This window comes from Peromyscus leucopus, chromosome 1 (assembly GCF_004664715.2).
Source record: "Peromyscus leucopus breed LL Stock chromosome 1, UCI_PerLeu_2.1, whole genome shotgun sequence".
NCBI lineage: Eukaryota > Metazoa > Chordata > Mammalia > Rodentia > Cricetidae > Peromyscus > Peromyscus leucopus.
The window spans coordinates 87,059,221-87,083,802 of record NC_051063.1 but is presented as its reverse complement, the minus strand read 5'-3'; the positions used below and the strand labels follow the sequence as shown (position 1 = coordinate 87,083,802).

Sequence of the window (24,582 nt, the reverse complement as noted above, 5' to 3'; positions counted from 1 at the left end):
CAAAGATGGGTTTACATAGACAGGGTCAAAGTTCAGGTGTCTGTCACATTCACTGGCTGTGCATCCTTGGGCAAATTCCTTGCCCACCCTTTGCCTCAGTTTGCTCATCTAAGAATGGGATAAGCCTAGTTACCCACCTCTGCTCTTGCTGTGAGAATTAAGCTGGCATGTGTGAGGCACCTGCTTAGCTCAGAGAGGGGTAGTCAGCAAGTGACACTCCCATGATGTCTCAGAGTGACAGCCCTACTATGTCAGCAGGTCCTCAAGGGCAAAGAACACATCTGTTTCACCCACCATGATACCTTCCGTGCCTGCTACTGCACCTGGCACTTCTGAGTGCTACAGGAATGAAAGCAGGGAGAAGTCCCCTGGGTGCTCCTTACCACCCCAAAGTGACTTTGGTGACTACTGTCTCAGTGGTGGAAGAGATGCTGATGGGATGTGTTACTGCTTGCAGAGTTAAAGCCAGCATTAGTGGAAACATCCCTGAGTTGGGGACCCACAGATTTGTCTTTACTAATTGTCCTTGCTAGAGGCATGTTCAGATCTCACCACTAAAAACAGAGGACATCAGAAGAGCCAGAGGGTCCATTTCAAGAGAACAATGAGCCGTGCTGGGTTCCCATAAATCCTGCAGTTGGCTCAGCTGCTTCTCTGCTTAGCTAACAGAGCCTGAACAGTGCTTAGAAGCCCACCAGGGAGCCCAGCAAGACACAGAGATCTCCTGGCATCAAGCCTGCCTGGCTTCTTACAGGCTTTATGCAGCCTGAGACAGAGTCTGAATCCCACACAACCCCTTGATGTCCCGTGGTAGGTGCTCATCTGTTCCTGTCCTCTGAAAAGCAGGACATCAGCTGCCCACCTTCCCTTCAGTTTCCATTGATTAAACCAAGTGGTCCTCAGGCCTCTGTATTCAAGAGGGCCCGAGTTCAGGTGGTCTGATCCAACTCTCTATTCCTGTTTACAGGTAGTCTGTCTAGCAGGGGACATGTCCTTAAGTCTTTCTTTGCTTCTTCCTCTGTAAAACGGGTTTAAACAGCAGCACTGATCTCAGGAGGTTGTTGGGAGGGTAAAGGAAGGAACGTGTGTTACCAGCCTGGAGCATATTAACATTATGTGTATCACTGTGACTCGGTTGCCCTGGTACTGAGAAGCTGCATTCGCCCTGCTGTAGGAGAGCCTCATGCTGCCTACCTTAGATGCTGTGAATATTCAGCTCATAATGTATGTCACATATGCGTGCTATGCATGCTGCACCACGATCATTATCACAGCTGTGCACTGGTGGCCTTTTTTCCATTTTGAATCGTTTAGGTTCAACTACTCTCTATTTGTTGTGGCAAAGTACACACAACGTAAAACCCACTTCATGACATTTAGAGCCTTCATTGTTGTGCAGCTAGCATCACCTCTAGTTCTAGGCATTTTAATCACATCAGACACTGCTGCTCATTTATCAGCCCTTCCCAAACCCTGGGATCCACCAAGATTTGGTTACTGGATATTTCATGTTAACCAAAATCATATCTGTGGTATTCTGTGTCTAGCTTCTTTCACTTGATGTAACATATTCAAGAGTAATCCATGTTATACCAGTTATTTGATTTTCATCCCATTTATAGGTGAATAATATTCCGTTAAATGGCTATACTACAATGTGTTAATCTGTATACATTGGTGGATGTTTGGGTTGTTCCCACCATTTGAATAGTGCTGCTATGAATATTTGCATAGAAGTTTTGTTTGCAAGCATGTTTCTTAATTCTTTTGCAAAGTATATTTTAGTATATGTAGCTTGGCTACCTAAGAGGAAAAGGGATGAACAGTAAGAAGATAATGTAGGAAGAGAATGATTTCAACTCCCCCACCCTGTAGAGACCTAGCTTCTGGGATGCTTGTAAATATTCACAATGTGTGTCACGCATATACACTGTGTATGCTATACCATCTGTGGTCATGATTGCAGGACCCACCCCAGAGGCTGAACTCAGGTTGCTTCTTAGACTCTTTGACACTTCAAAGAATACCATGATTTCCTTAGTGTCTATGTGTCATAGCATGGTATGCTGGGGCTGGGGGAATGGAGCCAGCCATCCTTCTTCCTGTCTCAGAACCAAGTAAGTCACAAGAACTATCGTAATCAAGGAATCACTGTGAGCCAAGCCATGAGTTGGGCCTTTCATACACTGAAGCTCATTCAATCTTGGCCTGACTCCTACAAGAAAACTGAGGCTTAGAAGAGAAAAGTAACCTGCAGGACAGTGGTAGAGACAGGCGTCAAACACAGATCAGCTCACTGCAGGTCACTGTCCTGCACAATAGTGGCTCACCAGGCTGTCACTCATTTGCCTCATCTCTACCAGACCCACCTGAGTATTTTCTTCAACATAAAAGGAATCAATTCAAGATCGTAAGTCCCATCTCAGGAACCTGGCACAGCATTGGGAATATCATCCACCATTTCTGTGTACATCAAGCAACTATTATGTGCTGTGTCCAGATTTGGTGCGGAATATCTCCTAGCTCTTCCTCTGCCACAGCTCCTCCCCTGTGATTGAGAACATAATCAGCTCTTGGCTCTTCCAAGGATGCTCATGACTAGTTTCATTCTTGATATGGAAGAGATAAGGTAATCCAGGACCTGTAATATCAGACCCCATCCTCACAGGGCCTCCATCTCCTTCATGACTATTCTCGGTATCTTCAACAGTTCCTGACTCATTGTAAGTCTAACATTCATGTTTGCTGAAGGAATTAATGCGATTGCAGCAGCAAAAACAAACCAAGTGTATTCCTTGCCTTCCTTTGGCATAGGCCCTGCTTTTCAATTTGCTGCCTGGCTCTCTTTACCAATATAGACATGTAAATACCCAGAGACATGAAAATAACTCATCAATGACCAATGCACTTGAAGCACTGCTTTTTTAGCACAGGTCTCTGATATGGTACCTGATAGCATTTATTAATGTTTTTGTTGTTAGAAAACATTGTGTAGGTTGCCATGGAGCCACACAGGGAGCCAGGCTAAGATATTGACCCTGAGTAAATAACTCTTTGGGAAGGGATAGACATTCCTGTAAATGAGTAACCTTGACCAAAGGACCAGGATGTGTGAGTCCACAGCCAATCAGACAACCAGGGCTCAATTTCCCCCATGGCAGTGGCTCCATACAGTTCAAGAGGAGCCTAGTGTCAGAAAGTAGAATTTGTTTCAGAAGCCAGAAAGCACAGCTGGAGGCACAGAGCATAGATGCACATGCTCAGGTCAGAGCCTGGCCTGTCCAGAGGCTGGAAAACCACACTTCCCAAGAGAGTGGGGAGCACACAGCTGACAGAAAGCTTCCAGGTGATTCTAGACATTGAGCAGGTAGGCCAGGGTCGGGGGGAAGACAAAGAAAGGCAATCTAACACAGAGAAAGAACAGGACTAGCAGACATGGTTAGTGCAGTCTGTGTTCCAGGAGCCCATGCTGACAGTGTAGTCTGGAATCTTCCCTTTACCCTACAAACTGTGATGTCTGACATGTTATATTATGATTCCCCATGTTCAGAAGAAACATGCTCCTAGGAAACATGCTCCAAGGGAAAGCTTGTCATCTTCCCTCTTTTTTTAAAAAAAAAGAGTTCAATTCTTATGATTGTTGAACTTTTATTTTTAAGCCTCTATATCTTTTTTATTTGATGTGAATTTCTTCCACGACCCCAGTATAGAAATGGATAGAAGTGTGCAGTCTACAGAGAGGCCTCAGGCCAGTTGTCCTCAGGCCCCAGCTACCTGGCAGAGGTTGGAATTTGGGAGGTGCAATCTAGTAACCACTGATGGATCTGATAGATTCTTTTTTATTATTATTATTATTATTTCTAAATGTTCTGTCCCTGAGAACTGTCACATTACCCACTCAAGAACTGTATCCTCTACTCACACATTCTGATCTTTTAAATTTTCTCTTCAGCTCTGAGGTAAACAAACATCCTTGAGAACTTATGGGTGGAGGCCATACTGGATGCAACATTTCTGGTCCACCAGAGTCTCTCTGAAGCAAACATCTGTGTCTGCACAACGTTTGCAGAGGTGGCCACAGGGTTTGTTTTCTGTGGAAGTGTGTGTGTGACTTCCTCTCTGCATTGGGAGGAATTGTAACCTTGATCCAGTCCAGACAGGCTGCCCAAGGAGGGCAAGATAAGCAGTGGAGAGTCAATTGCCCTTTGAACTCAGTCCTATCCTAGGCTGTTATCCAAACTGACCGTGTCCTGGTGTCCTGGGAGTTAGCTCAGGGCAGACCTACTTCTACTGCAATAGCAGTGATAATAACATCTAGCATTCTGTGGCCAGGTTACCCAGCTGATATCACATCTCTGTGGTTTTTCCCTGACTTACATTCACTACCCCACTTCTGGTACCAATTTTATGTGAGCTTGGATTTTTCAGTTGTAAGCAATGGATAATTCTTTTTTGTTTCATTAAATCTTCTATCTGTTTTATGAGGCAGGACATATTATCACTCCTTGTTGTAAATATGAAGGCATCAAGTATTAAGCAGCTAAGATGACGTGCTCACAGATGCACAGCCAATTGGTAGGACTATAAACATATCTCTTTCTGCCATCGTCTCTGTATTACATCACCTGCTCCAAATTCAACTGTATGGTAGTTGTAACTACAGCAGTACTTTTGTGGTGGCATTGAGATGGACCAATGACTGTAGTAGGTCATCATTTAACAAACCCTGAAGAGTGCGAATGGTGAAAAATAACCTGCTTTCAGCCATACCACCAAAAGAAAGCTGAGCTCATCAACACAGTTCAGTGTAGCTGAGTAGCCATTCAGTCTAGCCCTTTTCAGTTGAAATAACATGTGAACACTAATCTAGTTTTTGCACACACAATCCAGAGTTAATCAGGCAAACACAAGAAAGAGCATTCCCTACATGGAAGGAGATAGTCTAGAATGAATCTCATTCTGGAATGGAGCACTTGTGCTGAGCCATGGACTCAAAGAGGAACTTGAGGCCTGACTTACAGTTTTGATTGCTGTGGTAAAAACACTGTGACCAAAAGCAACTTGTGGATGAAAGGGTTTATTTCAGCTTACAGGTCACAGTCCATCTTTGCAGGAAGTAAGGTCAGGAACTCAAGAACTAGGAGCAGAACGTGTGGATGGATACTCTTGCTGGCTGGTAGCAGATGTGTGCTTGGCTATCTTTCTTATCCAACCCAGGGTCACATGTCCTACATCAATTAACAGTCAAGACAATCGTTACCCAGATGGACATGCCCACAGGCCAGTCTCATCTGGGAAGTCCCTCAACTGAGAGTCCTTCCTCAGGTGATTCTAGGCTATGTCACATTGACAGATAAAGCAAACTAGGACATATGGGAAGGTAGAATTAGCCTAATAAAATATTCTGCTTATTTGATGTGTCTCATGACATATGGAGACAATCAGATTAAAGAGAATTAATGTGTAATTAACAAATTGACCTCATGTACACATGTATGTGCTTTGTCTATATGCATGTATGCATCCAAACCAGGCTGAATGGCATATTTAAATATTTTATTTGTTTGGAGACAGAGTCTCACTACATAGCCCAGGCTGACCTCCTGCCATCATCCCACCCCAGCTTCCAGAGTGCTGCTATCACAGGCATGTGCTACCACAGCAGGCTACAATTTAATTTGTTCATGATTCTAGCAGCCTCAGGTCCAACTGGGCCTCTTGGTGCTGATCCCTGTCAGTCACCTTTCTATTACAGCCATCTTGAGGAAGGACTGGTGTGTTCAGAGTGCTCACTGATGGAACATCAGATAAACAGCCTCTTCAGATGGCATATGTGTGTTTAAAATGAGAAATGTGTTTCTCTCAAATGCTCTGTGAACCTGTCGAAGCTTGGCAAAATGATTTGCAGGTCCCTTCAAATGCAATGAGCATGTTTTAGTGGCACATCATTTTCGTAAGTAACAAAAAGGTAAATCCAATTAACAGTGATTGGGTTTTATTATCCAGGTGGCTCTCCAGACTGCTGCCTGTGTGAAGGGAGGGACTGTCCCCACGGTCTCCTTGGTATGCTTTGGGTGTGTGTTTCATGATTCCTTCGGTTGCTTGTGACTCACCTGTATCACAAGGACGTTGCTGTATCGTGACGGTGGCTGTCACCCATTCCTGTCACACGTGTGTGTTACAGGAAGGACCTGTCAGGATAGAGGGTAGAACAGTTAGAAAGCTTCAAGTCAAGTAGTCCCAAAGTTGGAGTGGGCAGTTTGACTGTGAGCAGATTGTGTGTCTGGCGAAGCAGTTAGCACGCTGGCCTGCCCCTGATGGATAGTCCCCGAAGGGCAGTAAGTGGAAGAGGTAACACACAAAACTCATGTTGTAGAAAGACCCAGTGAATGCCTAGTGGGTGAGAGCCCAGTCTGGGGGCAGGATGGTGTGTGAGCCTGTTCACTTTCCCTGGGTGCCCATGGTGCTGTAATTATACCTATGGCATCCAGAAACAAATACAGCACCCAGAACTTTCCAAACAATTCCCCAGCATCTTCTGTGCAAATTTTGGTTAAATTTGTATCTGGGACTGGCTTTATTTTCTGATTCCTTCGCTTCTGCTGGTCTTCAGACAACCTCAAACTTTCCTTTTCTGTTCTGGAGTCCTGGGTTTCCTGATTTCCCTGATTTCTTAGGAAGAAGGTGCCATTGATGTCTGTGCTAATAACATCAGGAGCCTTGAAGAAAGAGGCTTGAAAGTGCCTCAACTTCCTATAAACCCAAAAGTAAACCATGTAAGCAGAGAGGCCTTCATCCAGGTGATGATGGACTGCCATAGGGGAAACAGAGATGGTGGGTTTGGGTTTGAAGTGAGTTGTGGAGATTCAAACCTTGCACTGTGTCTGTGTCAACTTCTACAGTGCAACTGTGTTCAGTAGACAGCACCCTCCAAAGGAAGCATGAGACTTTGGAAGGCGATTATTGTCCTGTTTCTAAAGAAACAACCACATTGCTGAACCTTGCCCACCAAGTGGAAAGTGGGATTGAGACATGCTTCACTGCTGTGGGACTGAGGTCTTCAGCTTTGTTCAGCCATCCCTCAGACTTCAGACAAGGCACTGCCTCATTTCCCGACAGGCTTCACTCTGTAGAAGAAGCACCTGCTGCATAGGGCTGTAACATTTGAAGAGATGAGCACTTAGCAGTTGGTAAGAAAGCAAAGGAGGATGGTTCCACAAGTGTCGTTGTTATGCATATTCTCACAAGCTCCTTGAGCTTGGAATTCACTATCCTAAGTCTCCCCTGGATCTCTGTGCAGAGACAGAGAGGTGAATTCCTAGAGTGGGTAAAGACTGGGATGCAAAAGCGAGGGATGGTACTCCTGGATTTCAGAGCATCATGTCCTTCTGACAAACAAGTATGGAATGATGGCGTCATGTCCATGGGGCAGACATGTGACAATGGTGGCAGCGAGAGCTGAGCTAGTATGATGTCACTCCCCTTTGGCACTTCACAAGCATAGCAGTGAATATTTGTGAGCACCTACAATGTGCAAGTCCTGGAGGAACTGAAGGGATCTAGACACAAAGTTTCTTCCTCCCTCCCTGTAACTCTAGTCAGGCACCTAGGAAGTAACTGTCCAAGGTGCTGCTCCTGGATCCAGATGGAAAACCCCAGTGTTGTTACCTAACAGATAGGCACCAGCTGCCCCAGGCATGGAGGGTAGTTCTGTTCATATCCCATACCCTAGCCTGACAAGAGGTCATTTTCACCTTGTTATGAGGTGATGTGGTCCTCCAGGGTCCCTTTCATTGCTGATACTATGAGAAAGGAAGAAGCCTTGACCCCAGCCTGGCCAACCTACCCTCACTGCCAAGTGTCTGTTAGTCTTTCCAGGATGCCCTACCTACCACTTTTACAGTTAGCATCTCTGTCCTTACACCCATGGCAGATAGCCAGTTCTTCATCTCACTGCAATCTAAACTCCCACAATGAAAAACTGAAAAAGAGTAGGGGGCTAGGGCATGGCTCAGTGGGTAGGAGTGCTTGCTGTGAAAACATGAGGATCTGCGTTCAGATCACAGCACCCATGTAAAAAGCTGAGCATGGCCACAAACGTATCTGTACCCCCAGTGCTTACTGGGCAGAGACAGTGGGATCTCTGGGGCTTGCTGGCTGCCACTGTAGATGGAAAATATCAAGCTCCAGGTTCAGCGAGAGACCCTGTCTCAAAGGAGTAAGACAGAGAGCGATAAAGGAATATTCCTGACCTCCTCCTCTGGCCTCTATGCATGCAGAGACACACGGACCCTAATGTGTGTGTGTACGAACACACAGGATAAATAGGTCACTGTTAGCACTCCCTCATTGCTTTCTGACTTCTTGGTTTCTCATAAAAGGATCAGCTTCTCACTCCTGTAGTGTGTGTCTTCTTCCTCCAGCTCATACGCACACAAACCTTTGGTAGAGCCTTTGTGTTTGGAGTAAGAACTCGTTTCCATTTACCAAGAACCACCCAATCTCAGAATTAGAATGTCATATCCTGGGACTCCATTAGCCAGAGCAGTTGAATCTTCTGTTGACATCCACGACTACTGGGTTTTCTTGGGATGCATGTAGATGAGTGATCGCTGAGTTTTCATGTCTAACTTTTCAAAAAAAAAAAAAATCACAGATCAGAATATTATTCAACCCCCAAAAAGGAAAGAAATTCCAACACACACTTCAGCATAGATGAAACTCAGCAGGCTGTTCGCACAAAGAAATTCTCTATAGTTCAACATCTATAAAATAGTGAGTTGTCAAAGCTATAAAAACAAAAGAAAATTATAATGCCTAGAGACTGAGAAAGAGGGAGAGGGGAGTTGATTTTGTGGGACAGAAGAGTGCTGAAGGTGGGCAGTGCTGGTGTCTGTACAACAGTGTGACTGTATTCATTACAGTTGTGCTCTATACCCCCCAAATAGTAAAGCTGGCAAGATTTCTGTTATTTATGTCATCTTGGCACAATAAAAAAGATGAGAACATCAAGGGCTGTGAATATTGCTGCTTAGGATGAAACTAAAGTGATGTCTGAGTTAAACGGGCAGGACAGGGGAGATAGCTCAATGGTACAGCTCTAGCCTAGTCTGCAACAAACAAACACACTAAATGTGGATATAAAGAAATGATGGATAATATACCATTCTAGAGCTAGACATTGAAACAGTACTGCCCATTCAGAGCTCAGAATAAAGATGCCTCCAACTCTTGTGTCTTCAACTCACCCCTCTTCACACATACACCCATCCTACACCTGGCATGTACATTTCTGCCACACAATGGCCAGTCCACCTCAGTCCAAACCCTGTGGGATCTACATTCTCTGGGCAGTGCCATGGGGTTTAATTCCAACACCCATAGATGTCGTGTGTATCACCCTGGCTTTAATCTACCAGCCTAACCCTGATGCTGTAGGTGCCTCTTGGGGTCCTTTTCAGCCTCCAGCTTTGGGAAATTGGTTTAGGATGAGAACAGTGGTTGGAAGGACATGCAGCTGAATCTATTCTGGACCCCTTCCCAGTAGAGACTGAACAGATTCTGACTTCTCACCTGTCAATCACTGTCAGCACGTCAGCCTTGCTTGACTCTGACTCTGTAGATACAGAGTACCTTTCTTTGAGGAACCTGAGATTCTGGCTGCTGAGGGAGTGTCAGAGCTGTTGCTCTCAACATATATGTCTCTGTATTCAGAATTGTGGCCATGAAAATGGTGTTGTGTTCTCTAGGAGACGTCTCCTAACTCTTAAACCCATGGAGAGACGAGGACAAATTCCTTCAAAGTCTTATTTCCTACTCTGTGCTCTGCAGGATATTTTATGGATCTTAAGCACAGAAAGCCCTCCAAGTCGGAGTCAAGTTGGGTCCTTTCATTGCTTTCCTTGGATCAAAATGTCTTAAGTGTCTGATGTTTGAGATGGCAGTGATACTATTAAATGACAGCTAACATTTGTCGAAGACTTACCCCGTGCCGGGTGCTATTATAGAGGTCTTACATGCATGGTTCTATTTAATACTCCCAACACCTGAGGTTTATACCTTAAAGAGATGAAAGGAACTCCCTCTAAGCATAGGCATCCAGAGGGCCCTCAGGGACCAGAGAGTGGAAAGAAGAGAAGAGTTACTGCTTCTCCTACACAGCAGAGCAGAGCTTCTCAAACTGACAAGGGTGTATCTATCACATGGAAACCATAAGAAGTCAAACTGATCTCAAGCCAGGGATGTGGCTCAGTGGGTCAAGTGCTTGCTGCACAGGCGCCTGGACCTGAGCTCGATCCCCAGGGGTTGTGGTGGTGCATGTTTGTAATCTTGGCACTGTGGAAATGAGGCAGGCAGATCTCTGGGGCTCACTGGCCAAGACAGTCTACTTCCTGTCCGATGATAGACCCTGCCCCCCAAACACAAAACAAAACAAATAAAAGCAAGATGGACAGTGCCAAAGAAGTGACACCTGAGGCTGACCTCTGACCTACACACACACACACACACACACACACACACACACACACACACACACACACACAAAGATAAAAGAAGTCAAGTTTATCTCAGTAGGTCTTGGATAAGACCTGAGATACAGTGTTTTTATTTTCTCTTTCTTAAAGAGTGTGCAGGGCCTGTGTGGGCCAGAAAGGTGGGGTTCTATCCTGTAGCTGGAATTTTTTCTGTGTCCCAGCTGGCCAACAGTCGGGACAAATCTGTCCCACTCATGTCCCCAAGTAAACACACAGAGGCTTAATATTATTTGTAACTGCTCAGCCATTAGCTCAGGTTTATTACTGACTAGCTCTTACACTTAAATTAACCCGTAATTTTTATCTATGTTTAACCATGTGGCTTGGTACCTTTTCTCACTTCTGCCCTCACATCTCGCTTCCTCTGTGTCTGGCTGGTGACTCCTGACTCAGCCTTCCTCTTCCCAGCTTCTCTTTATCTGCTTACCCTGCCTTTAGTTCCTTCCTGGCTACTGGCCAATCAGCTTTTTATTTATCAACCAATTAGAGCAACACATATTCACAGCATACAGAACAACATCCCACAGCACTGTCCCTTGGAACTGGAGTTATAGATGTTTGTGAGCCACCATGAAGGTGCTGGAAACTGAACCCCATCCTCTGCAAGAGCATCCAGTGCTCATAACGGTTGAGCTATCTCTCCAGCCCCAGCTGCAGTGTCTCTCATAGTGGCCTCTGATTTGAAGACCAGGCTGTGAGTGGAGCCCCTTACTGCACCTGCAGTTTTTTCTTCCACTCCTGAGATGGAATTCACCCATCCTCCCACTCATTCACTGCCTGTATTTTGCAGAGTGGGTTATTTATCAAGAGCACCAGCCGTAACATCAGAACCAGGTCCCAAGCCTGGTTCTGCATTTTCCTTCATGACCTAATGTCTCTGAGTCTAGCCATCCAGAGTGTCAGATGAGAGTGAAACTCACTGTACAGCATCTTCGTAAATATCAAATGAGGTAAAAACACAGCCAAGCATATGCCCTGAAGCTAGACCATGGTGCATGGCCAATGATGGTCACAGTCTGAGGCCTTATTTTATGACTCTCTTATTTATGCATTCACTTCTGATTCCCATGTGGCCACCAATAAGCTGGCTTCAGCATTTACTTACATGTTACATATTGAAACAGGTATTTCCGTGGCCCTAGTGGTTGCAGCAGTGGGCACCAGCAATCAACAAGAGATAGATTGACCTCTGAATAACTTGTGTTATTATGTTATGATCATGTTAGCAGAAGGTGGAACTGGCTACACAGGTCCCAAGAATGAGCAATGGGAGTGGCATAGAGAAAGACTGTTCTATAAAAGTGTGTGTGTGTGTGTGTGTGTGTGTGTGTGTGTGTGTGTGTGTACAAGCCAGCAAGACTGGACTGGGGTAAAATATCAGCAGATCACAAGTTGTTCATTATCTGGAGTGAACTAAATATGTAAGCAATTATTGACAGGAGCCTGAAAGGAGCAATCGGGAGAATTGGTCCCCAGCCAAATCCCATCTCCTTTTTGAGCAGGGGCAGGGATTGGTTGACCAGAATTCGAGCAGGCATTTTACAGAGAGGGGCAGGCAGGGAGCTACAGGGTTCCCTGGCCAGATGGAGTAAGCAGTAGTCCCCCTCACCCCACCGATCCAGCCAATTCCGCAAGCTCACTCATCAAACACATAGGGCTTTGCTTTGAAAGGGGGCTTTATGCACAGGTTCCGCCTGGAAAACCCCTGCCTGACCACTCTCCCCCTAAGATGTCATCTTTTGAGATGATTTCATGTGGAAGCACCGCTAAGTAAATTCGCTAAATGCCTATTCATTCCCATCAGATGGGGACCCGGTGAAGCGGGAAATGCGAAAATGGCCCTAGATTCAGCCCTGAAAGATGCTTTCTGGGGTTGCCAAATGGAGCCACAGCAGGCTGACCCTGGGAGGCCTGAGACTTCCCAGAGGGGGCTCCTGGAGCTTGGCCTCAGCCCCTTCAGTCCTCCCACCTAAGCTTCCCAAGAGGCCCTGTTTATTATTCCTGTTGCTGGAGACCCATTCAGAGGTTAACTTGTCCCTTTATTCATCAGAGCGACAATAATGAACTGTCGCAGAGTGTGGCAAAGGGTTTGGTAAATAAGAGTGGCTGAGGCGGCGAGGAAATGCAGTGGACCTCTCAATGGCTGGGAAAGACGGTTTCTTTATAAGGACGTTGCATTGCTGCTTACCCCAGCAGCAACTTGGAGGCCCTTTTTAGCACCAGGCCACAGGAACCTCAGAACCTTGGCCACCTTGGTTGTCACTGTCAGGACACATGAAGGCTGGCCTTTCGGATCTACGCCTAGGATTCACCTCTGTGTACATCAGGAGAGTGCTGCGTACTGTATACAATGGACTTTTACCAGGCTGCAGATGCAGGAGGCTCTTCAGGCATCCGCCACCCCAGTAAGAGGCTGGGACATTGACCATACTTATTTTCACCTCAGTATCTCTTCACTGCTCTGTTCCATCCTTTCCATTCAACTGGATTTATGAGTTAGTCAACATGCACCATCCAATGAGTGGATGAGCGTTCAGAGTGGCTATTCGACGGAGTGGCAGATAGAGGGGTTGAGGGCTGAGGGTAGAACAGACCAAGTAAACGGAGGTGTCTGTCCCGCCATCAACTCCCAAATACCTGGCAGCTGCTTCCCACATAATTGACTGGGGGCTTAATATTGCTTATAAATAATCAGCTGATAGCTCAGGCTTATTACTGACTAACTCTTACACTTAAATTAACCCATAGTTCTTATCTATGTTAAGCCACATGGCTTGGTACCTTTTCTCAGTGTGGCATTCTCATCTTGCTTCCTCTACTTCTGGCTGGTGACTCCCGACTCCGCCCTTCCTCTTCCCAGAATTCTCCTAGTCTGGTCACCCCACCTATAGTTCCTGCCTGGCTACTGGCCAATCGGCATTTTATTAAACTAATTCAAGTGACAAATCTTTCGGTGTATGAGAGCATTATCCTACAGCAAGACCAGGCAGCTGAGAGGTAGAAAGAGCAGAGCAGTGTGCATTGAATGTGCACCTACTATGTGACCTTAAATCTACCCATCCTCCTGATGAAAATGCATGGTGAACCTATGGTGTGCTCAGTGTGTTTAAATATGAGCAGCCAGGAGGAAAAGAGTTGACAGAGGGCCACTGTTCAGAGGGTCTGGTGGCTTGTTTATCCTTTACACATGGCATGGGCTGTGGCAGTGCAGCTGGAATTCACTTCCAGATCCTTTTCTTTCTGGAGCTTGGGCATTGCTTTCTAAGACACTGCCCTGCTTCTCTTTAGTCCAGCATTAGGGTTAGGGAGGTGGCACCATAGAAAAAGCATGTGTTACTCAAAGCATGAGGACCTGAGTTTAAAACTCCAGCATCCACAGAAAGGCAGAAGCAGCAGTGAGCATCTGTAACCCCAGCATTCTGACTGTGAGATAGCAGACAGAAGCAGGCAACTCCCTAGAAGCTTGCAGGCCAGCCAGACTTGTGTGTGTAGTGGTGAACTAGAGACCCTGACTCAAACAAGATGGAAGGTGGGGGTTCCAAGGTTGTCCTCTGACCTCCGTACACAGGCCATGGCACATGTGTGCTTGCACCAACATTCACAGGCACGTACAGAGAAGCGACACACCCTAACCCGTGCACCACACACACATACAAAGAGTCCAACCCCATTGTGTTCCCACAGAGCCTCTTTTTTCCCACCTCACCCAATCCGGAAGAGTGGTTAGCCCCTGCCCTCTTAGAAGCACTCCCCCCAAGCAGAGCAGCCTGGTGACAGAGGAGCTGTCACATCAGGACCATTTACCTGTTTGGGTTTGTTCAGTGGAAGAGGCGACTGCATCTCTGGCAGATGGAGACCTGTGTGACTGCCTTTTAAAATACTGTCACAGCTGTATGCACAAGCTGATTAGCTGTGACGGCACTGTGAACGCTGAGATTGATGGTGATAAATTTGGGATAACAATGCTGGGAACAATGTCATCCGTTTGCACGGCGCTTCATATTTTTTAAAGCTCTCTCAATCCACAGCCCAGTGGTTATCGAGCACTTGGATTCATTCACTGCTCACTGTGCACTAAAGGAGTTGGTACTCAATCAGCTCATCTTAATTCCTGCATTCTTTCTTCATCACTCATTCATTCACCAGACATTAGTGTAGGGCCTACTGTGTGCCAAGAATGACTCTCTCCTTGTGGACCTTATATTGTAAGGTAACTAAGAGAGTGCTTTCAAATGGTGATAGAGTAATTTAAATCAACATTGTGATGTGATAAAGATGGGGTGGAGGAGGCAGGGGCTACTTTAGGTGGAATGGCCAAAAAAAAAAAACCTATCTGAATAAAAGACATTTGAAAGACCTAAATGATAAGAGCAGGCTAGAAATTAAGAGATATATGATGCAATGGCCTAGGCACAGTAAGTGCAAAGGCCCTGAGGCTGATTTGTATATGACATTAGGTATACTGATGGCTATTGTTGGCCACACCCAATGCTGAGCATAGATACCAAAGCATGTAAGACACAATGCTGTTCTCAGATTTTCTTGTACAGTGAAGTGTGTGGGAGAGAGATACACAGCCTATGCTTGCTGTGGGATGGTCTGTATGTCAAATTGTTCTGATTGGTCAATAAATAAAACACTGATTGGTCAGTGGCCAGGCAGGAAGTGGGTGGCCAGGCAGGAAGTAGGTGGGACAAGGAGAGAGGAGAATTCTGGGAAGCAGAAGGCTGAGGCGGAGAGACACTGCCAGCTGCCGCCATGACCAGCAACATGTGAAGATGCCGGTAAGCCACCAGCTACGTGGCAAAGTATAGATTTATGGAAATGGATTAATTTAAGCTATAAGAACAGTTAGCAAGAAGCCTGCCACGGCCATACAGTTTGTAAGCAATATAAGTCTCTGTGTTTACTTGGTTGGGTCTGAGCCGCTGTGGGACTGGCGGGTGACAAAGATTTGTCCTGACTATGGGCAAGGCAGGAAAACTCTAGCTACATATGCTGGTTAGCTGTAACTATCAACTTGACAAAACCTAGGATCACCTGGGAAGACAGTTGTAATGAAAGATTGTTTATATTGGTTTGGCCTGTGTCATATCTGAGGATTGGCATAGTCAGAATTAATTGATGTGGCAAGACCCAGCCCACTGTGTACGTCACCGTTCACTGGGTGGGTGGGGGGAGGACCTGACCTGTATAACCGTGGAGAAACCAGGTTGAGCATGACAATCAGTCAAGACAGTGAATGAGCATGTATTCACTCTTCTCTGCTCTTGACTATGGGTGTGGTGTGTCCAGCCATCTCAAGCTGTTGCTTGCAGTGAGGGACAATAACCAGGAATTGTAAGCTAAAATAAACCCTTTCTCTCCATAAATTTCCCCTTTCTGGGATGTTACAACACAATAGCCAGAAGAACACAGCCTGTTCTTGCATAATGTGGCAGGCCCAGGGACAAGACCTGCCTAGAGGCTGTGTGGTGTGGTCAGAACAGGAAAATAGTGAAATCTGTTTCCTAGGACTAAGAAGGGAGGCAAGGCCCAACACTCCCATGCTCTACAGAGGACCCTGACTTTCTCTCCTGTTTGTTTCCACAGGACAAATGATCAGCTGGTGGCATTTCTCTCCCGATACCGAGATATGAATTTCCTGAAATCACATGGCCGGGACAATGCAAGGTAATGCACTGGGCACCACAGAAATGGGAAGCTGTCACTGGGGCCTTTCTTATGGATTGATTTTATACAACCAGAGAAAAGTCACCTGTGTGAGAGCTCAAGGGTCCCTCTTGTTGGCCAAGGACAGAGAAGCAGATGATTCTCGCAGGCTCAAAGCTTTTCTCCCAAGAAATCTTTTGAATTTACTCCTGTATGTGGATGCTTGCATGAGTGTTTGGGTGCACATGTGTGTGCAGATGCATGTGCACCTGTCTGTATAATATATGGGGTGCACATGTGTATGCAGGTGTACATGCACCAGTCTATGTATATGTATGGGGTGCACATGTGTATGCAGGTGCACATGTACCTGTCTACATATATGTATGGAATGCACACATATATGCAGGTGCATATGCACCTGTGTGTGTGCACATGTGGAAGCCAGAGGACAGCCCCAAGCATCATACCTCAGGTATCATCCACCATTTTATTTTTGAGACAGACTCTCTCACATGGGTTCTGGGGATCAAACTCAGATTCTCATGTTTATACAGCAAACACTTCATTATCAGCTGTACCATCCCCCACCACCACCAGCCCACATAGAACCTTCTACATCTTTGTTTTCCCAAGGAATTTTATGAGTTCATTTTTATTCTGATAATCCTAGGAGCTGAGTAGTCATGGTTAATTCTCATATTGTTGGGAGGCAGATTGAGGACTGCATCTAAATCATCACCCCCCATCATTTAATCCTTGTGCCTATCACTCAAGAGCTACTTACCTCATGCCAGCCACATGCCAGACACTGCTCTAGCAGTCAACAAGAGCATCTTCAGACCCTAAAAGGATTTACTTTCCAGATGAAAGACTCATGATAGCATGAAGTTAAATCCAGAGGTCCAACCTTCCAGTCTGTGTCTTCCACACTTCCTCCCACTGCTGGTATGGATAGAGACTAGAGGGATTTAGAACCCCCACCTCTCCCACTCAGAGTAAGCAGGGTCAAAAACTAGGAGCTTGACTTGAGGAGATGGCTCGGTCTGTAAAGTACTTACTTGTGTAGCTGAACCTCTCTGAGGCCATTCCTTTACCAGTAGAGTGAAATAGCAACAGTCCTATGTGGGTAGGATTAAATGAGATGTTGCCTGGGATGATGAGGATGATGATGATGATGATGATGATGATGATGATGTCATTGCCATGGTAAGCATAAAAACCAAAGTAGGAATGTATCCCAGCTCTCTGTCCTGCATGTATGAGCACACCCTGTATGACCCAGGTACACCAGTGGTGGGCATATAGTACCTACAGGGCTCAGAGCAGCAGGACATGTTCCTCGCACCTGTCTTTCAAACCATAAAGCCCAAGTATCTCAGATCAAAATTGTTTACATGTTCCTATATTCACTCTTTACATCCCAAGCTGGCACTCTCTCATTTACATGAATTAAGGACAATATGTTTTTAGCATTAATTTAGTAACAAAATGAATTAATGTGCCATTGCCTACAACTTACTTTTCTTTGTTAGTCAATTCTTCCCCTAATGTGTGAACTAGGCTTCCCAGAGCCCATCCCCCATTGCCTCTACCCAGTGGGCAGGGATATTCCCTCACAAGTGCTGTGGCACAAAGAATTCTTTGGCAGTGAGTGACATAAGCCCACTTCGGGCTAACTTGTGGATGGGGAGAGTTACCGGAACAAGTTACACTAACTTCGGGTATGGCTGAATTGAGCAGCTCAAACGACAGCACCAAGCCTTGATGATTCCATTTTCTTGAGTGTTGACTTGATTTTCCAGCTTTAGGTTGTGGCCACTAACAACTCACTCACTGATTTTATCTTGCAAGCAAGGAAGATGAGATACAGAGAAATGTTGGACTCGAAGAATTAGGGCAGGGGTAGGACTCAAGCCCTACTGAGTATGTCCAAAGAGGCCAATCCAACATTCCCTCAGGGTGTTACCTCCCTGTGTGCCAGCCCTGCCTTGCTCCAGTGTACCAAGTGATTTGTTTGTTAATTATCAGTTCTTTGAGAATTCTGCACAGTGTGTGCCTTAAGTTACTATTGCTGTGATGAAACACCATGACCAACATAACTTGGGGAGGAAAGGGTTTATTTGGCATATGCTTCCACATCGCTGATCATCATCGAAGGCTGTTGGGACAGGAACTAAACAGGGCAGGAACATGGAGGTAAGAGCTGACTCAGAGGCCATGGAGGGGTGCTGCTTACTGCCTTGCTCATCATGGCTTGCTCAGCCTGCTTTCTTCTAGCACCCAGGGCCACCAGCCCAGAGATGGCACCACTCACAATGGGCTGGGCCCGCCCCCATCAATCACTAATTAAGAAAATGCTCTACAGGCTTACCTACAGTCTGATCTTATGGAAGTATTTTCTCAGTTGAGGTTCCCTCCTTTCAAATGACTCTAGCCTGTGTCAAATTGACATTAAAAACCAGCCTGCACAATGTGTTTGATTATATTCATCCTTTTTCCCAACTCCTCCCAGACCCATCCTCTTCCCTACACACCCTACTTTGAACCCTTTTTATTTTTAATTCTAAAGCAAAAATATTTAAAACCATCAAAACCAACTTGTGATGCCCATGTATCCTTGGCACTGTGGCCTTCCACTGGAGCATGGTCAACTTACCAGGGACTGTGTTCTCCCCCTCCCTCCTCCAGCAGCTATCAGTTGTCAGGAGCTTCTTAGCTGGAAGTAGGACTTCATGCCCACCTCCCCTCTCCATGCTGGGATTTGGTCTGACTTGCACTCGCTCGGGTCTTGTGCATGCCGGCACAACTGCTGTGAGGTCATGTGTGCTGCCCCCGTGTCCAGAAGACAGTGTTTCCTTACAGTCATCCACCGCCTCTGGCTCCGACAGTCTTTCTGTCCCCTCTTCAGCAACTGTCCCTGAGCCTGGGGAGAAGGTCTCATTTAATACTTTGTCGTCTCTTATTGTCTTCACCGTGTCCAGTTGTGTTTCTCTGTTAGTTGCCATTTACTTCTACTAGAAGCTTCTCAGATGAGGGTTGAGATGTGCATTGTTTATGTGTATAACCATCAGTCATTAGGAGTCAGTTTAATAGTAGGCCCTTGCCTGGCGGTGGTGGCGCACACCTTTAATCTCAGCACTTGGGAGGCAGAGGCAGGTGGATCTCTGTGAGTTCGAATCCAGCCTGGGCTACCAAGTGAGTTCCAGGAAAGGCGCAAAGCTACGCAGAGAAACCCTGTCTCGAAAAAACCAAAAATAAATAAATAAATAAATAAACAAACAAATAAATAATAGTAGGCCCTTTTAACAGAATAATAGTAGTAGAGTCTCCCCCAGGCCTGATGACCATATGGTTCGTGGCCTGATAATGTGCTGAGATGATGAGGTGATGAGGCAGCTACTCAGCTTCACTGAGCCTCAGTCTTCTTCCCTTTGCAGAACAATAGAGTCGGATGAGCTAGTCTCCAAAGTCCCATTCCACTCCGGCATGGCTTGTCTCTAGACTGACTCTTGTAAGAGCAGGCGACAAAGGCAGGGAGCTTGAGAGGCAGCAAGATGCGAGGAACAAAAGCAAGCAGTGGGATGCAGCATAGGTTGCAGGGTACCTCAGTTTTTATTTCTATACAGAGCCTAACAACCACCCTGACCCCTCTGTGCCTGTCTCCAGCTCTTAGCAGCTAATTTTGACTTTCAGCTCCCACTGTGAGGAGATGGCATAAAAGCAAACTTGTATTTTAATAGCTGCCAAATTGGTCCTGACTGTTCTGGTAATTAAATGAACAGGAGTGCTGTGTTCCCTATTTCCCCTACTTTTCATCCAAAAAATATAAGTGACCAACGGGGTGACTAATGTGTGGTGCGCTCATCATTTCCTAGGGAGCATCAGCAGGGCAGAAGCTTGAGCCCTGAATAATGGAAATGTCTCTGGGAGCTCCTTGCTTCTGCTCAGATGCAGTCCGCCAGAGTCTCGGTGGGTGAGTGGGGACTGGGAAGTAGAAAGGACAAGCCAGCTCCCTCCAATACAATAGTTTCTTGTGGGATGTTTTCTGCTCTGTGCAAAAACCAAGAGCCTGGTGTTTGGGATGGGATATAATGTAAATGGTAAGGCAAAAATGCTGGTATCAAAATGTCATCTCTGCTACATCCCATCTGTGTATCCAGCATTTAGCTCCAAATGGCCCTTGCCTCTGTGTATAGCAGGCAAATAGCAACAACAGGGTGAATTGGCTCACAAACTCCAAGGAAGGTGCCAAGCTGGATACTTTGAATATGTTACCTCATTCCAACCTCCCTTGGTAGATGCTCTCCCATTGGAGAGAAGTATGCAGCTGAGGACTAGACAATCACTTTGTCTTACCCCAACCTCCAACGTCCTAAGGCTTGATGCTGAAAGAGCTCCAGCATAAAAAGTTAGGCATCCAGCTGACAGGTGGTGGCGCATGCCTTTAATCCCAGCACTCGGTAGGCAGAGCCAGGTGGATCTCTGTGAGTTCGAGGCCAGCCTGGTCTACAGAGCGAGATCCAGGACAGGCACCAAAACTACACAGAGAAACCCTGTCTCGGAAAAAAAAAGTTAACAATCCAGACTCTGAAGCAGGAGACCAGAAGTCACCTCCCCACTCTCAGCGCTCACTATGTGAGACGATCTGTGAACCACATCAATTATCTGTTTATCTGCTCCCTGGTCTGTAAAACTGGAGTGACAAGAATAACGTCAACCCTGTAGAATTTGCTAGAATGTACTGAGTTTGCCAGGCATGATGGTGCAGGCCTGTAATACCAGCTACTTGGAAGGCTGAGGAAGGAAGATTGCAAGTTCAAGGCCAGTCTGGGAGACTTAGTGAAACCTCCTCAAAGTGAGTTTTTAAAGGAGCTGTATGTGGCCAGTGAGATACTCAGTGAGTTACAGTGCTTGGCCATAAAAGCCTGGTAATCTGAGCTTGACCCCAAAACCCAGGTAAGGGTTGGGAGAGAGAACCAACTCCACAGAGCTGTACTCTGTTCTGCACATGCACATCTTGGCCCATGGAGACACACGCACACGCGTGTGCACACACACTGGGGAGGGGAGTGACAGAGAGACCAAGAGGAGGAAATAATATTATTTTTTTTAAATGGCTGATGGTTCATTGGGTAAAGATACTTGTTGCCAAGCTTGACCACCTGAATTCAATCCCCAGTCACCACATGGTAGAAGGAAAGAACCAATTTCTGCAAGTTGTTCTCTGACCTCCACATGTGTGCCATGGTATGTGAACACATACATATGTGCATACTTACATACGTACATACATACACAAATGAAATAAATAAGTACATGTAAAAATATTTAAATACATGCGTGAATAAAAGAGGGATAGAGAAGTGCTCTGTGGCAGAGCACTTGGGAGCACGTGGAAGGCCCTCAGTTCCCTTTCCAGTGCTGCAGAAACAACGGAGGAGGTAAATTAATACAGCCTCTTGGGACAGCTGCTTTGAATAGGGAGCAAATGATGCTGATGATGGAGAGGCATCTCAGAAGTGACAGGCCTGCGACTCCAACTCTCAGGGAAGCTTCTAGAGTCTTCCCAGTGTCAGGTTGAGGCTGGGAGAGGATCCAGCTCCAGATTGGAAGCAGCACAGGCAGCTCCCCGTTCTTCTCCTGTCTGGTCTCCACCTGCTGCAGGCAGCTTTCCCGCATGGGGTACCAGAGTGACTCTGAGTAGCATCAGGTGCTGTCCCTTCTCTGACAGTGAATTAATTCTCCAGCTCAAATCCCATTGGATGTGTAAACAGGCAACTGGTTAACCTAAAGTTGGCAAGTCCACAGGGAACCTGGCCAGGAGCCTCCTCCTGGTAAGTCTACTGTCTGGAGGTCCTTTGGTACCATCTTGCTTCTGCAGAGATGGGCTCCCTCCCCTGGTTGACACACAGCACGCTAATGAAAACGCATAATTAATATTGCATTTCCAGTAGAGAAAGCAGATCACATTTCTACTTTCCTTCCCATACACCTGACTTGGTCATTTATCACACTCATGGTGTCCTATGAGTTTCAAGGGCCATGTCACCTTACAATTTTGTGTCATGCCCACCCTCATCCTCCACCCCCTGCACAGGACTTTTCATACATCCCCTCCCATTACTCTGCTGTGCACCTTTCTGGTTTTTCATGACAATGTGAATACTCAGAAAATAGCCTGAAAAGAAGAAAATACATTCTCAGAATCACTGAGGAGTAGAATAGGATTTTCTTTTCTTTTTCTTTCTTTCTTTTTGCATTTCTTTCTACATCCAAAACAGTCTAGAAATGACAGGCATCACTCTGATAATGAAAACAGAAAGCAGCAGACACACTATTTTTAAAAATACATGAAGGGGGTGGGAAGAGGCCTCCTAATCGTTAAGTGAAGTATTTGCCACAGAAGCATGAGGAGAAGCATGAGGGCCTGAATTTGGATCCCCAGCACCTGTGTAAAAAATCTAAGTGAAGTAGCCTCCACTGGCTATGACAGTGCTGGGGGAGGGGAGCATGTGGGGACAAGAGGATCCTTGTGCTCATCAGCCATACAGTCTTCAAGTCAGTAAGCTTCAAGTTCAGTGAAAACGCTGTTCAAAAATAAGGTCAAAGAAGATCCCAGACATCAAGTATGGACTGTATGCATATGCCGCGCGCGCACACACACACACACACACACACACACACAGACACCACATTTGCATCTATATGCAAACAAACACACACACACACACACAGACACCACATTTGCATCTATATGCAAACACACACACACACACACACACACCACATTTGCATCTATATGCAAACAAATAGTACATGGACTATATAAAACTCAAGGCCTTCAGTGAGCCTTTGGCTTCTAGGAGGGACAAGCAGATTCCTGGCCTTGAAGCCTGGACTAACACAGAGATCTTGAATCTGTAGGTCTCAGAATTCAAGCCACTGGTTCTGAATTTCCTCTTGGGCATCTTTCTCTTCTCTCTTTGAGCAGCAAGCCAAGTTGGTTTTCCCTGCACAGTGTAGAAGGGCAGCAATCTCTGGCCATCTTCACCAGTTAAGATTCCTTAGCAGCTTTTTGTCCTTGTCCTTGATTTTCCCTGCACAACAAACACATAAAGTAAAATCGCATATTTGTGAATTGCATTTTTCTCTCTACTTGTTTATTAAAGTGGTGTTATGATCTTGTGGCTTAGGGTATGGAATCCAGAGGATGACAGTTAAGGTTGACTTCTCATCCTTGCCACTAACCAGCCATATGTACGCTTGTTCTCCCCACCCAGTCTATCTGCCTCTCTCCTAGAAAAGACTGCATGAGAGTACATACTGAGTACATGGATCAGGCCTAGAATGTAGTGTGTACTCAGCAAATGTTAGCTCTCACTACCTACTTTGTTCTCTGCCTTTAGATCAGAGAGAAGGGCAGAGATGGTATTCTCAATCCTAGTCTCAGTGCAGAGATCAGGTCTGGAAGATATCAAAAATGCTCTCTAGGGCTGATAAAATCGTGACTGTCCCAAGCCCTTTAGTTCCCTGTACCAGTGTCTGCTGGAGTCTGCCCGGATCAGAACCTAGTGCTAACTCCTGACTTACGATAGCAGGAAGGATTTGTGTTGGTAAACCTTGGGCACAATTAGAAGGATGGGTATGACGCCTATCACCTCCACCATCACAACATTGAAATGAAATAACTTCACAAACTGGGGTTCCAAGTGGAGAATTCTGGGCGCTATCCTTGGTGCTGAAGCACCATCCCTTACCAGCATGGGGGTTTCTTTTCAGCTCCTGACATACACTGCATGCCTTTTTACTAAATCCCAGAAAATAATAAAAAAGATAAACATTGAAAAGACCTATTTGGATGAAGGAAAACTTCAACACCAAAAATGTCTTATGGAATGCTGACTATATGTCCAGCACTGCATTAAGCCCTCCCCACACTATCTTTTTTAAGCCTAACTCTTAGGGGTAGGCATTGCTTCAGTGACCCTTTTACACCTGAGATATTGAAGCAGCACATGATTAAGGAAGTGTGTGGTTAGTTCCAGATATAGACCTTAGACCAAGGAGCCTGGCTTCATCGCCTTCCCTACATCATATGGCTGTAATGTGTGAGCATGTCAGATGATTGAATGATTGCAGAGTTTGTGAGCTGTCATGCTTTGTTCTATGGCTTTATTTGTTCTGTTTTTATTTATTTGTTTATTTGTATGTGTGAAGATATATGTGTGGATATGCAGGGGTGTGTGTGTGTGTGTGTGTGTGTGTGTGTGTGTGTGTGTGTTCATGTGGAGGCCAGAGGTCAGCCTTTGGTATTTCAAGAATCATCTATCTTGTTTTCTGATGTAGCACTTCATTGGCCTGGAGTTCACTGATTAGGCTGGGCTGGCATCCA

General features: G+C 45.8%; 1 protein-coding gene across 1 annotated transcript in view; it reads left to right on the top strand.

Moving 5' to 3' along the window:
- Xylt1 (xylosyltransferase 1) overlaps positions 1–24,582 on the top strand; it is a 296,511-nt gene that overhangs the window by 237,351 nt on the left and 34,578 nt on the right. Inside the window, exon 6 of the mRNA XM_028867781.2 lies at positions 16,128–16,208. Within this exon, the coding sequence (XP_028723614.2) occupies positions 16,128–16,208 (81 nt within the window). The remainder of the gene's footprint in view (positions 1–16,127; positions 16,209–24,582) is intronic.